Raw genomic sequence first — 15,156 nt, forward strand, 5'->3', positions numbered from 1 at the left:
TTGAATGTTTCCTGGTGCGGAGTTTGTAGCCCACTTGTCTAGATGGTTCTCTAAGCTCCATGCACTCAGTAAAGCAGGCAGGCCATGGCGGGCAGCACCTTATTGAGTGCAGGCAGCCCAGATTGAGGAGCGCGGTAGCTGTCCTGTGAGACATGGTGATCTTTCCCACCGTCGGAAGCAACCCCTGGCAACAAGCTTTACGCTAATCAAGCTTTGACTTAGAACCGGTAAACTGCTACTCCCGTGTTGTGCCAAAGCCTTACGAAGACGCTGAAGTGTCCTCTCCAGTTGAGATACGAAGACTGGGCAGGGTGGTATCGGGAATCAGCTGTTGTCCATGCAGCAGATCCCCCTTTTCCACGCAGATAATGATCCCAAGGGATCGACGAATGCCGACACAGCTTGGCACTAACGGCATCACAGGAGTTGCCGGAATGACGTTGAAGTCAATGTCAGACCGCTTATGGACTCCGTCTCCGGACTTTATGTCCGAGTTTAATGATTTAGCCTTTCCATGAGTGGGTATAACAGCAAGACAACGGAGGTTTGGAATCTGAGTTATCCTTCTCCTAGATGAGCTACCATACAAGGTCTACGAGTCACATTTACCCGAAGCGATCGGATTTAAGACGCCAGTTGTAATTAAGAGAGCAGAAATCATAAATGTCGCCTTACTACAAATATGTGTGATATGTAGTGTTACCGGTATTGTTAATCTGTATTTACTTTGCAAGGAATGATGATTACTCTCATAATAATGAATACAGGCTAATCGCAGTTTAAATAATGGCTAGTAAAATCGACACATAATATGCACTTTCTGCTCTTCGTTCATATTCTTTATAATTGTTTACGTCTTCATTTCTTTGAAGAATATACATGTTTTATTATTTAGTTCGTGATGCATAATTGAAGCCAAATAGAAGAGATCTCATTTTATGATAAGTTGATGTCATATGAACACTGTTTGTAACATTGCATTCTAAATAAAAGGAGCATGTCGATGAAACGGTAACTTTATAAATGATGACTTAAATTGGATGCATACATACATGTTCTTTACGTACGAGTCTTAATACTCAGACAAGATTATGAAATACAACATTTATTTTTGACTGAGAGTTGATATATTAATACTTACCCATTCTTTTATTTGTTTTTCTTCCTGAAAGGATATGATAAATTCCGTATTATAGAAATTGGATAGAAACGTATGCACAAAATACAATTGTAGTGTATACAACTACTATACCTTAATACTACACAATAGCTGGCATCTGACCTAAGACACTGAAACGATTGTGGCATGTGTATTTTTCCGTCCTATCATGTTTTTATTTTTCTTTATCCAGAACAAATAAAAACAACGAGCTGCCAAATTGTGTACCGTAGAAAACGAATGATCTTAATTGACATACGTATGCATCATTAACAAACATACATATTTATACTGATTTTATTTTTTTAAGGCTTAAAACGTGATTGAATAATTTATTTGATACACTCATGTTTGGTTATAGGTCGCTGTTCACTAAATCAACCCTTCTTCAGGTCGTGTGCATGGGGGTCATCAATCACGAGGTTATAGGTCATTTGACAAAGCTAACATTTCAAAAATCGCACTGGGACAAATGAAGTGTCTGCCAAACAATCAACAATGACGACAATTACGAATTATTTTAAATCACTTAGAAGTGTGTCACAGTATTATATGTGCCAACAGGAAATAAAAGTTGACACCTCAGAACATTAACTATTTTTCTATGCCAATTGATTATTATCGGAATAATTTCCTATAAATATGAAGACTACCTGGGTGCAATAAACATCATCCTACAAAGATATTAAAGAAACAGTTGCTTTCTCAATAATTTTCATATCTACGGATGTTGAGTACGCTTATTTCCTATACATATGAAACATACTTGAGCCCAGTAAGCATCGCCTTGCTCCGGCACAGAGATACAAGTTAACACCCAAGAAAACAATATAATATCCATGTAAAATAATTTGGATTGGGAAAATTTCCTATAAAACGTAAAATCGCTTGAAACTATTAAACAATGACCTGGTCAACGATGAGTCGCTTTCGTCCACGTGCTTGATATCAGTCACAAGTGTAATGTGCTGATTTATCAAAATCCCTTAAAAATGTAATCAAAAACAACATCATTATTCCGTCTTGACGTATGACTTGAGGACTTTGTCATCATTAAGATAACCGATGAGACTCGAAATCGTGAGACTGAGTAAGAAACCATTTCAGTGGAGATAAACTGATATAAATGTAAGTCCTGGTAAAAGATGAACGGTATTTCACGAATAAGTATGCTTTAAAACTATATATTTTTAACAATCATACATCAATTTTATGTCATGCGTGATTTGTACATTTTTTTCTGAAAACATTAGTATTAATACTTACTCTTTCTTTTTTCTCTCTATCCTTCTGAAAGAATATAATAAATCTGATATTCGACAAGGTGAAGAAAATGCCACTAATTTGCCTTTAAAGAGACACTAGACACGCATACCCACATTCGAAAACGGAATACAATGTATGTCATTTCTTCAACAGGCTATTCAAAAACAGATGCCATTTAAAGTATTTATCTTTTCTGTCTCTTCTTTATATTGAATATATACATTAATAAGGTGCAAAATTATCTTTTGTAAGGAACGTGTAATTGTTTAAATAAAAAGTATAATCCTTTGCTGAATGAAACAGCCGATACAATGGTAGGCAGCCCACGATCAAATATGCACTTTACAGTTTTATTTTTGTCCATTCATTTAACCTTCAAATGTTGCTTATGCTATTATTGTGTCACCTATCACAATGCTGTCATGCAAGAAAACTGGAGCTAGTAAGTAGTGAATTATACAACGACGATATTCTGCAACTGATTAAATGCATATTTCAAACTTGATACCGTTACAAAGACATAATCATCAGTGAATATTATAATGTGACGTTTTGGATTCACTTTTCACACCAGTTATTTATGAACTTTTCTGCACGATATGAGGGTATTTTCCTTGAAGTGTCAAGCAAAAGAAAATTACACCATTTTTGGCAACGTTGCTTTTTTCTGATCTATTATGATTTGTCTGTACATGAATCTCAAACCGATGTGGAAAAGTATGACATATGGAAACGTAATTTCACGACAAACAAATTGGAGTTGATTAATATAGCACCTATTAACCTGTCATTACATGAAATATAAATTGATGTCGATATGTATAGAATATCATAACTTATCAATACATGAAATAAAATTTATGTGAATATGTATAGCACATGGTAATGTGTCATTAATCAAAACTCGTTTTGGACAAGTATAACACATTGTAACTTGTCAATACGTTTGATCCTAGTCAGTGTCAATACGTATAACATCTAAGTCTAAATGACATATAATTTAGAGCGATCCAAGTTTGCCATCAGTTTAGTTCGCTCTTTAAAATCCAAGCCGTTAAGTACAGATAAATAGATATAACGATATATATATATATATATATATATATATATATATATATATAGATATATATATATATATATATATATATATATATATATATATATATATATATATAGATAGATAGATAGATAGACAGACAGACAGATAGATAGATAGATAGATAGATAGATAGATAGATAGATAGATAGATAGATAGATAGATGGATATATAGATATATCGATATAAAGATAGATAGATAAATGCATGCATGGATTGATATATGGCTGGATGGATTGATGGACGAATGTATGGATTGATTGATAGATTTATATATATATATATATATATATATATATATATATATATATATATATATATATATATATATAAACTTAGGTTCCTTATCGAATCATTTTAGCAGTTGCTAGATAATAAACTAAAAATTATACTTTATGATAGTTCAGAAAGTGTTTTGGAAATGTATTGATATATCAATGTTCAAAACCAGTTTAAATGTGTAACATGACATGATATCAGCTTAGGTTCAGAGGAGCTTACACGGTGAAGATATCAATAAAAGGCAATTCAGAAGAAAAAGCGCTTATGAGAACTTGTTTATGTACCAGTATGTTACACAATGTATGAATGTGTAATTATTCAAGTGATATGAGCTGAACGAGACCAGGATAACAGTTCCATTGACATTCAATGGTCTAATCGTTCTTCAGATCTTTACTGTCCACGTTAAGAACATAGTCATGGGATCGAGTATACGAAATGTTTGCCATATCGCATAATTATGATAATGATATTTCGACCATTCTGTATTAAATCAGCTTTATATAGTTTGTATTGATTCTCACAACATATAACGCGAAAAGAGGCTTTATCTATTTTCAGATAGCTATCCCCATTTTCAATAAAGTAAAATTGAAGCAAAGTAGTTACATGAATTTGTTAAGTGATTTTTTTTTTGAAGCTGAGTTTTAATTTGCAATTCGATTCTTAGTAAAATGTGTCATCGTATAACGTGCACAGCGGTAGCCTGATACAAATCAATAAACCTACTTTCCTTGAAAATACTGGATAAATCAGTTAACTGAAATGTTTTTAAAAAAAAGATTTAAGAAACTCTTAAATTTGTTTGAATAATGTCATTTTTTCTAATTGAAAATATACTTTAATTTCAAAGTTCTAATGTTTGCATGACGCGTGCCTGTTAAAAAAGTTAAAGTAGAAGAACGTAAGAAGTTCATAGAAATCGGGGTTCTGGCTCACTTTTTGGAGATGTTATGGCTTGCCTTTTTATCCAGAAAAAGATGGTTCTGATTCACCTATTTTACAAAGAAAATGTTGGTTCTGGCTGCTGGCTTACTTTTTGCGCAGATAAAAGTGGGTTTTGGAGTGTGGGGTTCTCTTTCACTTTTTTCCCACTGGGAAAAGGATTGGTTTTGAGTTGTGGATTGTATCTCACATGTTAGAGAAAATATACGCGCTTTTTGTTCTTACGGTGGATGTTTTCGTCTGTGAGAAGATTATTCTATATCTTCATGACGAAAGGCTAATGTTGAAATGTCATCGGAGCAGTATATTTTATCGTCAAATGGCATATTTATATTTGCTAATAATTTGTGTGGATATCCTGTGTCAGCCGGAATTGAACATTCTCGCTGTGAAAAGGTGTCGAACCCCACGTTTTCTTCTCTGCACTGGTCGAGAGTTGCAATGCGATTGGCAACTGCTTTTAGATGCCTCCTTTTTTGTCCTGACCTCTCCAGTATCCAAGATAAATCAATACATTATGGATCAAAGACCGATAAACACAGAAATGGGTGCACTATTACATTCATCCTTGAACGTTCCTATGACCATTATATTGTCATCGCAGTAGAATGGGCAATTCCGTGGATATTAGGATAGATCAAAACTTTTTGTGTGGTTGGTCTTATCCTGATAAATATTTTCTGTCCAAATCTCCTAGATGAGTGAGGCTTTGTCATGAGCAGATTTTCTTTATCTCCGCATAGCTGTTTGATAAAGTCATAATGGAAATCCATCATGATCATTTTGGTGATATCGTGTATCATAACTCTGACGAATATGGATTAATCAAGTTTGAGATGTTGTTTTATTGTTTTATATAATCGATGGCTCTTAAATCTTCGTCAAAGATTTTCATGTGCACAAATGTATCAGATGCGAAATATTTTTTTTCCTGTGATCACACATAGTTGGCGATTGAGCTTTGTTCCGTTTTCAGATATTTTCCATTTTTTTTCTCCGAAAAAACTGTTGTCCATGAGTTGAAAAGAAATCCTTGTCGGAGTCTGTGGTAGCAAACGTGCGTTGGTGTAATTTAATGTCCATGTAGCTTTTCATCCACGGAGCTTGATTAAACCTGAGGGCGCGATGACCTTTGTATAGCACAAGCCCGTGTTTCAACGCCTGTTCGAGCAAACGATGATGTAATATTACCTGGTCTTGTTCATGAGACTGAGCACAAGTTTGTTATTTTCCTATCTCCAAGGAAGAACGTCTTTGTTTTGCTCTATCTGTTCCTGTGACAGGTTTTTTGAAGATCATGCAATTGCTTTGGCCCAATTAAGTCGACTCCGACGAAATAACTGATATCGTCCGCAAATCCTGTTTGTCATTATTGAAACGTCTGTGCATATTTTATATAGTCATTATCAAAAGGTGAACTATATTTCCTTCATCTAGCATCTGAATGACTTGTTATTCTTGGTGGTAACTAAAACTGACATGCTCATTCAGTCTTTTTTGTCTTGAAAACACTGCAAAACACTTATATCAGAAATATTCGTTGTTTGCTTGGTCTATTGCCATAGAGCTTACCCACTTTACTGGTAGTCTTCTATCTTACGCGGGATAAACGATCAGGCGATTATGGTGATTGCACAGAAACCATGATTGCTTCTGATCTGAGCTATACTTCAACTTTATTTTCCTTCCGCGTGAAATGAGCGTGAAAAGCAACACCAAGCTTGGCAGTCGTGTTTGTCTGCGTCGACGGTAGGTATTGAGACTTCTGTAAGAGTTATTTATTTAACACCTCGACGAATCACCTTAGGATTATCTTAAACAGAACTTTTTGTAGCAGCCTCCGTACGCATTTTACATTTTCGCATGGTATCAGTGATATCGTGGGCATGACAATAGCTTTTTAACGACTTTTGGAAGCGTTTCCATTTCAGCTCGCCTCGAACGACTTACGATCTCGTTTTGAAGATCCATAAGTGCGCTTATCGATGCTAGATACGAAGCTGTGTTTCCTAGTGAGAGTGTTACACTCATCACGCATTTGTTTCTTATACCGCTATCTGGTGATTATTTCCCGTACAACCAGGCTTTTAAAATCATTTACGATTTTATGTTTGCTGCTTGTGTTTCTAGCGAGAGGTTATATAATATATATGACTTTTTCAGCAAATTCGTACACTGCGTGATTCGATCTTGGATATGTTGGTTACTTTGTTTGATTTCAAAGTAGATCTCCCTCAGGCGATGGTCGAGATCATGTCGTAGGATACATTTGTTTCCTGAATTGCTCATAACTTCATAGTGATTTTCCTTCATTATTGTCATAATAGAGCAGATAATTTTATGAGTATTTTAATGTAACTCTAATTGCTTGATATTTTGAAATTATTTAGTTGAATTAACACTCTTCCTCAAAATATGGAATGCCTTGACGAGGAAGGAACATATGTCAATGCTTATTGCAGAGCACCAGGAAGAGGTGTAATAAGACCTGCAGAGAGGAATACCATGTCCAGTATCAAGCAATCATCAGGGGAGTACACTGACAAACCTAAAGCAGTCATCAGAGAAGTAAAGGAATACCGTGCCCAACATAAAGCAGTCATCAGGGAAGTACCGTGCCCAGAATTATCCAATTATCAAAATGAAAGCCGAGGTCTACGACCTTGTATAGTGTGGGCTCTAGCTGTTCGTGGCAACCTATCCGTGTATAGAATTTGTGGCGTTCGAAATAACAGGATCGCCAAATAGCATTATGAAAATTAAGAAAAGGCAATAAGATCAAGAAAGCCATATAGGTGGCAGACTAATACAGGACACAAATTTAACAAATGCAATTTCAGGCCGACAATTGGAAAGTTCACCCAGTGTTTGCTTGTTATGAATATATCACGAATGAAGATATACGTATGAACTAAAATGTTAGTAGTGTTAAGATTTAGCATACCAGGCTACTCAATTATTACTTCTTATTTAGATGATATAAGAGACACGATGTAGAGCCATCATTTTTATGTTTGAATCTCATAATGACATTATTCCAGTCGGATATATGGTTACTCATCTCAACTGTGATATATTTAATAATGGATTAGAAAATTTAGATAGTGTTATAACATTTAATATCAATTATTTGTCGGTTGCTGTTTGTTATTTTGCTGGATTAAAACACATTTCATTCATTGATATATGTGTCTATTTTAACGTGTTTATTGAACTAAGAACCATCATTTTATCAATAAGTGTAATCTTACTTCGATTTCGGACAAACAAAACAAACGTACAGTATAAGGAAGCATATGTAATACAAGACTTCAACAATAATACTTGATCGGTAAGTGATATGAATATGGTGATGATGAAATCAGAGAAGAAAGATGTTCTATCCTTTAGAACTTTTTAGACAATGACATTAATACTTAAATATGATAGAATCTGCATGAGTCATGAATTGGCGACATTATTTTTATTGACAGAGGATGATGTATATTTGAAACTAGATATTTTTAGTAAATGCATGTAGCATTGCCATCATATAATAACTTTATGCAAGGCATCATGCATACTTATTGACTGAAAGCAATAACACAATAACCTGTTGCAATACGTCTGGTTTACGTATTGGCTTAAAGCAGCCTTATAATACCCTTATACAATGTATCATTAGTAGTTATTTTCTGAAACCAGCTATACTAATACTTACTCTTTCCTTTTCATCTCTTTCTTCCTGAAAAGAATGTAATAAATGTGATAAAGAGCGTGACGTAAACGGCACTAATTTGCTCTCAAAGGAGAGTGTATCTGCGAATGACCATATTGTCAACTGCAAAGACAGTTCATGTCATTATTTCAAAAGATTTATCTACAATAGTTATAGTTTGTAACAATCTATTATTGTAAATGTATCGTATTTAAATCTCCGAGTTTCAACTTTCTGTCTTTTGGTGTCTTTTAAAAGATACAAATTAACGACCGCAAAGTTTTTCGCTATACAATAATTCTAATTGTTTAGATAAAATACATATTTTGGCTCTTAGACACATACGCAGACGGAAATCCAGGTTTTCAATGACGTGTTTCCTATACCAGAACTGGTACACTTCGATGTGGATTACAACAAATACAACAGTATACAAGCCTGTTAATGCGCACTTTCTGCATTTTGTACTTTGTTCTTGTTTCGCTCCTTGCATTTATAATAAATCGGATACCGCTTAATGGCCATCAAAGGTACTACAATATGCAATATAGCGGAAACGATTCGTTTAAGTATATTGTATTTATTTTAAAACAATATTAAATGGAGTCTGAATCAAGCATGAAATTACAAAACTGTCAAAGGAATTACTGTACGTTGTTAAAACGTGTCTTAATATATTTAATTCGTACACTAAATAATACAAAATCTTGACCATGTATTCGAGAAGATATTAATGCAAGACAAAATAAAAGAACAAAATGCAGTATCAAGTTTATCCTCTGTTTACATAAAGGCAAGTGAGAAGGAGTATTTTTAATGAACCTTGTAAAATACATTTTACTTATTTTGACAGATTCGAATATTCTTTCATATGTAAGTTGTACTTACTTTTAGTGCCTTTTCCCGTTCTTCCTGAAAGATCATAACAAAAGTAATAATCCAAGTAGTTCTACCTCATTTGTTAGCAAGCAACTGTGAGCATCGTTGATAGTAGCTAACTTGGTATCAGCTACTCTTTCAGTAAACATATTGAATAGTAAGTGTGTGATATTCTTCAGTCCAGCGTTCACTACATAGTGTAAGAGTCGAATAATAGGCAACCTGACACAGGATGGTATATAACTCGGTGTTGGCCACTCCAGCAAGTTGAAGCTGGTCTACAATGGGCTTTGGGTAGTATAAAAGTGCATGATAGATATTATATAGTTGAGGATGTGGTCTCTTGAAACGGTGTATTTGTTGATATGTGTAATTTTCACATAAAGACCAACGATATTAAGGATATGGATTTTTTTAACATCACGTTTGATTTTAGAGGTCATAAAGTCAAAACATCAAACATTAGACAAATATGTATTGCTTTCTCTTAACTCTCGCCCCCCCCCCCCCACCTCACCACACTGTGTATGTAGAAGGTGTTCGATATAGCCCGGTCACGTTTTCTTCAAACTTGATAGTGATAGTGAACTTCTGAGAAACTTCTTCTGGAGCGTTGATTTAAAAATATATTAAATATATCTATCAAATACATTAAATAGTATATTTAATTCAAAATTGCATATTGACAAATGGCGCTGTCCTCGTTTTGCTTCTTGCTTTTTCTGGAAGTATTTCAAATCTGAGATTACTTGTTTGCATATCTCTACGGATACACAGAGTACTTCGACCCCAAGACAATGAATCAATTCAGTTTTCTATCTGGGACAATTGCAAAGTCATAACAGATTGTACTTTTCATCAGAGACTAAGAAAGCGCAAATCGAAAGTACATTTCCGACTCGGCTACTGACGAATCCACTCATGTTAAAGGTCAACATAGAACATAGCGGCTAAGTCTGTCAAAACAAGGATCATTGTGGTCAATAATTCCCACGTCTTCATATGAAATGAAACACAGTTGAAAAGAGAGAAAAAACGTAAACATGACACCCCTGTTATCAATTTAAGAAAGAGTACTATTATTTTGGTGTCCCAAGCAAAAGAAAATGTCGAGGAAAAACACGATAAATAAGATTACAATAAAGAAACTTAAAGGTGCAGACCACCGGAAGTAGGACAAGAAGATAAATAAAATCATTTAAGTGAAGACTTTCGACTACGAAGGACAGCTGAACAGTTGATTCATGTGATGTGTTATGAAATCTCAACGTCATTATAGTTCAAGAGAATATACTTAATCACGTAAGCGTATATTTATTTTGACATTTACTTTGGTTATGGATAATATACACAACATACACTATCATCGATTTGTTTTAAATATGGCATGCTAGATGTTGGAATTGGATAGCAAATGTCGGTGTTGGATAGAAGATGAATCACGTTTGTTTTGTTTGTTTTGTTTGTTTTGTTTTTGTTTTTTTTTTTTTTTTGTTTGTTTTTTTTTGTTAACGTTACACTTTTCATTTATTAGGAAGTGTGGATGCTGGTCAATGCTAACATAGTGAAAATTTTAATTTTGTATGCATGTCTTTAATAATTTAAAACATTAAAACCATAAAATTTTATTTACCAATTTTATTAACTTAAAAATAGGTGTGACATGCAATCCCGAAATGTCGAATAATGTATTTATTTTCAATTGTAAAATATGTAACTTTTTATTTTTACGCTAAATGATTCCGATAATTTGCCAAAATATGTTTTACCTAATATTATCTGTGGGGCATTGTCTTTAAATGCCCTCTAAATTCAGTATAATTTACAATATTAGTATTCCGTTTCGCCTCTGCAACATTTTTAAATTCTTACAAATCTGGAGATCAGAATACTGGTATATAGGCTTATGGTCTCGATATATTGGATGAGTATAATCTATTAGAAAGATATCCGCATGCAAAGAGATTCATGGGTGATATTGCATATGTTCGGTCACACTGGTTAACATAATCATATTCTTATTTCTGATCTTAGCATACCTTCAAGATGTCATATACTCGTGCTTTTTTAGACTGGACTGTACTGCTTGAAATCAGTTCGTATTAATGAGTATGTCGTGCATCAAGATTATATGAGCTTTCCCACACTCTAAAAAACGTTGCTGCTATTCCGACTTTGAGAATATATTAAACAAGTCTATGTCATCAAGAGTTTCGGTGAGAATGGGTTTCGAAGGAAATCAATATATCTTATTTGTTTGTTTTAGCAAATGATTTTAGTTCCTGGATGACATAGGTGAATCTCACATAATATAAAGTTTAGAAAATTTCAAAGGCCTTTGTTTTGCTTACAATACAATACAGTATACATACTTTAAAAATGCGAGATAGTTTTAATGACGGTTTCAGACTGATATATTGCTGTACATGTTTGTTTTCTAAACCTCACTTGTCTAGTTTTATGCATCGGGATAAAAAAAAAAGAATTAAATTATTTTGGACTCTTTCTGTCAGCAGTTTAGTCGACTAATTAGGTCATTTGTATAGCTGGTTTTACAAACTTCAACGTAACAATGCTAATAAATGACAAGATATATTGAGCAAACTAAACAGACCTTGAAAAAAAAAACTAGTAAAGTTCGGTGTTTTATAAAAAAAAAAATATTATGCGGAAGAAAAACAACAAATGAATATGATGTAAGGTGTTTACAACGTCTTTTTTTCTTTGGAGGGGGGGAATTACTAAAGAATTTAAAAACAGACTATACGCGGGGTAATATTCTTGAGAATCCTGTTTTAGCGGCAAGCTGGGCAGCGGACGAATTTGTACGTGTGGGACAATTTCTTGCAAAATTGAAAACTTGCATTAAGATGCAGAATTTGTTGAGGAACACATTTCCATCTTTTATATTATGTAATTATTTGTATGATTCTAAATGATACATAGTAAACTGAATTTTCTGGGTTCCACGTTCAAGAAGGTCATGTAGTGGGTCTTCATGCTGACATTAAAAATCAGATTTTCATGTGCATTTCAAGTCAAAATGTATGATATTTATGTACACTTTATGAACATCGCTTTTCGTAATCAAAGTACAATCGTGCATTCTTGATACAAAATGGAAGTTTGACCCTAAAATCACGTGATCCAGTGTTTACAGAAATGGTGGCATTTCCATCTTTGGACTGTATATGGTGCCCTTTTATATATGATGACATTCTTGGTTCTATTTCCGATATGCAGGGTACAGAAAGACCTGTACTTATATATTTATAATCAATTCTCATCGTTGATAAGATAACACAACTACTTTCAAACATACTACCTAGTGGTTGTCAGTGAGTTTTATTCCATGTTTTGGACCATTTAATGGTGACTCCATTTAACTCTCTTTAGCCATCATGACCTATGCTTGTTTACGGCCTGGTTGCTTTGAAAACATTATTACCTATTTTGTGTCTCATTTAAACCTGTAAGACATTATAATATGTTAGTTATGCAATTCTTCTTGCGAGGAAAATACGATCTAGAGCAATCCGGGCATGAGAATGAGGATGAATACGAAACAAAATCAAGCACATTGTACTTCAAGCAGATACAAAAAACTGCTGCTGCCTCGTGTACTTGTATTTGCTAGTGAAGATCAAAAACTACTGATAGAACCAGTTCTATTCTAATTTGTTTTTTTAAGTTAGGCATATTTATAAAATTGTCTGTTTGGAATCTGACCCATCGCTGATGTTGTCTTAATTGTATATATTTCATTGGCACGTTAATTCAGTGGTTTGATATCTCTGTATAAAAATATAGATTCTAAATGGGTTCTCCATGCTCAGTTTAAGGAGATAATATCACTATATTATCTTTGGTGGGACATTTCCCTTTGTCAAATATATACGGGAAAGCTGAGAAAAGGAAATGATGAAGAAACGGCCATAGTTCAGGACTTACCTAACACTTCAACATATGTCTCTTTTTATTCCTGTTTCACTTTCTTATATCTATGTTAAATTAAACATAGTTCAAGGTCGTCACCTCATCTTCTGTAAGCATTGATCTGCTAATTACTTTTGAACATAATCTGCTCATTATCTGTTTATGCATATTTGCCTGAGCTTCTTTCTGAGGAGACCTGTACATAGCTAGCGTTGTGAGTTTTAACATTTTGGAAAACTGACCTTTATGACTTTTGCAAAATATTTTGGAGCTCACATATATTATATTTTGGATAAATCTTCCTAAACAGGATTTTAACTAACACTTTGTTGACTCAGTAGGTGCGTGACTGCTACGTTCTTTAATGCTGTATTAGGGCTTTTAGCCCATCCATATCTTTGCTGCTTATGCAGAGAGAGGTATTCCAAATAAATATCTGGAATTCTTAATTGTTTACCCTTATTTATTCAGTGTGTCTTAAGCGAGATATAGATATGCGGTTTTACAGCATATGAACTGCATTGATAACTTGACTGATACAAAAATAAAATTGCAAATTACTTTTAATTTAGGCCAAGTATTCTGCCCTTTCTACATTTAATTTCGAAATACTGCTGAAAGGGAAATTGACAGTCATGGCGTTTAGTTTTGTCCATCCAACATGTACAACTGATTCGTATTTAATACCATTTATGGTCACTGGCAGTAACATTTTCCCAGATCCAATAATTAATGTACTTCTGAGCTTATTGTCATAATCACTATCAAATGCCAATAATAGCACAACGAAGTCGAAATGAACCACGCTGGGAAACAACATTTTGGTTCTATATGTAGCTTTATTTTAATCACGCGTTTGTAAATCTTCCTTCATGGAAGGAGCAAACTACGCCATAATAATGTTTTTTATTGGGCACCATCAAATTCAGTTTAACAACCATTCATGTCATGATTGAAGAACCCATTTGTGTTACCCGTTGTCTACCGCAGAAACATATGTCGCAACAAAAAGGTTCAATTAAACGTTTTCAGCTAATTTGCGGGAGCTCTCGCGCATCGCTGTTCTTCAAGATTACGATATTGTATAAACTTTGTATGATGCGCGCCATCGCACACCCTAAACGCATCTATGTTTAAGTACTTTACATATAAATCAATTATGTTTGCCGACATTTCTATGTTGCCTTGCCAGTACGTCCTGTTTGTCATGCAGGGGAGAGGCTAAACTAATTTCTGATTGGTGGTTATTATTTAGCCTGGACCAAAAGGATCAATAACCACCAATACGAACTCATTGTATCATAATTCACGGTACGACACAACGGTAGTGTAGCTTTTAGATCTAACAAAGCAGACATGACATATTCAACGTAGAACATCTGGTAAAAGTGGTTATGAAATGACAAGTAAAGTACTTCATTGTACATGTTAAACACGTTTTGAATGTATATTATATGCTAGAAATGCTACTGGGTTAAGATAATAAGCATGGAAATGGGAGGGGCATATTACAAACGATGCAAGTTTATGTTAATTTATAGACGGCGAGCGACTATTCTCATTGGTTGTTTCCGTTTGTAATAATACAAAGAGTGTCTGTGACTGCAGATGCTGTTTCAGAAGAATTGTAGATTTCAAAAATAATAATGACAACTAAAAATAATTATCCATGACTGCTGATGACTAAAATAACTTGCATAGATTAAGTATGGCTTTGTATCGATTCTCCATCACGTTTATCGATATGTGTATCTTTGCAGCTAAATTATAAATATTGATAAAGTATTTTAGTCCTAGTTATCCATTAACTTAGACCATGGAGCTAACGTAGTGTGACCGGAAATAGTTAAGCTAATTGATCCTAAATGAGAGATGACATTATATTTTTATGGCGG

General features: G+C 34.0%; 1 protein-coding gene across 3 annotated transcripts in view; it reads right to left on the minus strand.

Annotated features, from left to right (window-relative positions):
* The window catches only part of LOC149774069 (tripartite motif-containing protein 2-like), a 62,325-nt gene that overhangs the window by 29,532 nt on the left and 17,637 nt on the right, over positions 1-15,156 (minus strand). For 2 of the 3 annotated variants that reach the window (XM_089945800.1, XM_089945799.1), the window contains exons 4-7: positions 9,335-9,358; positions 8,450-8,473; positions 2,426-2,449; positions 1,142-1,165 (exon numbers count right to left, since the gene is read on the minus strand). In XM_089945800.1, the coding sequence (XP_089801926.1) occupies positions 1,142-1,165; positions 2,426-2,449; positions 8,450-8,473; positions 9,335-9,358 (96 nt within the window). The remainder of the gene's footprint in view (positions 1-1,141; positions 1,166-2,425; positions 2,450-8,449; positions 8,474-9,334; positions 9,359-15,156) is intronic. The other variant, XM_089945801.1, reaches the window with a different exon arrangement.

Source organism: Sinohyriopsis cumingii, unplaced genomic scaffold (genome assembly GCF_028554795.1).
Source record: "Sinohyriopsis cumingii isolate HCF-2022 unplaced genomic scaffold, ASM2855479v2 utg000426l, whole genome shotgun sequence".
NCBI lineage: Eukaryota > Metazoa > Mollusca > Bivalvia > Unionida > Unionidae > Sinohyriopsis > Sinohyriopsis cumingii.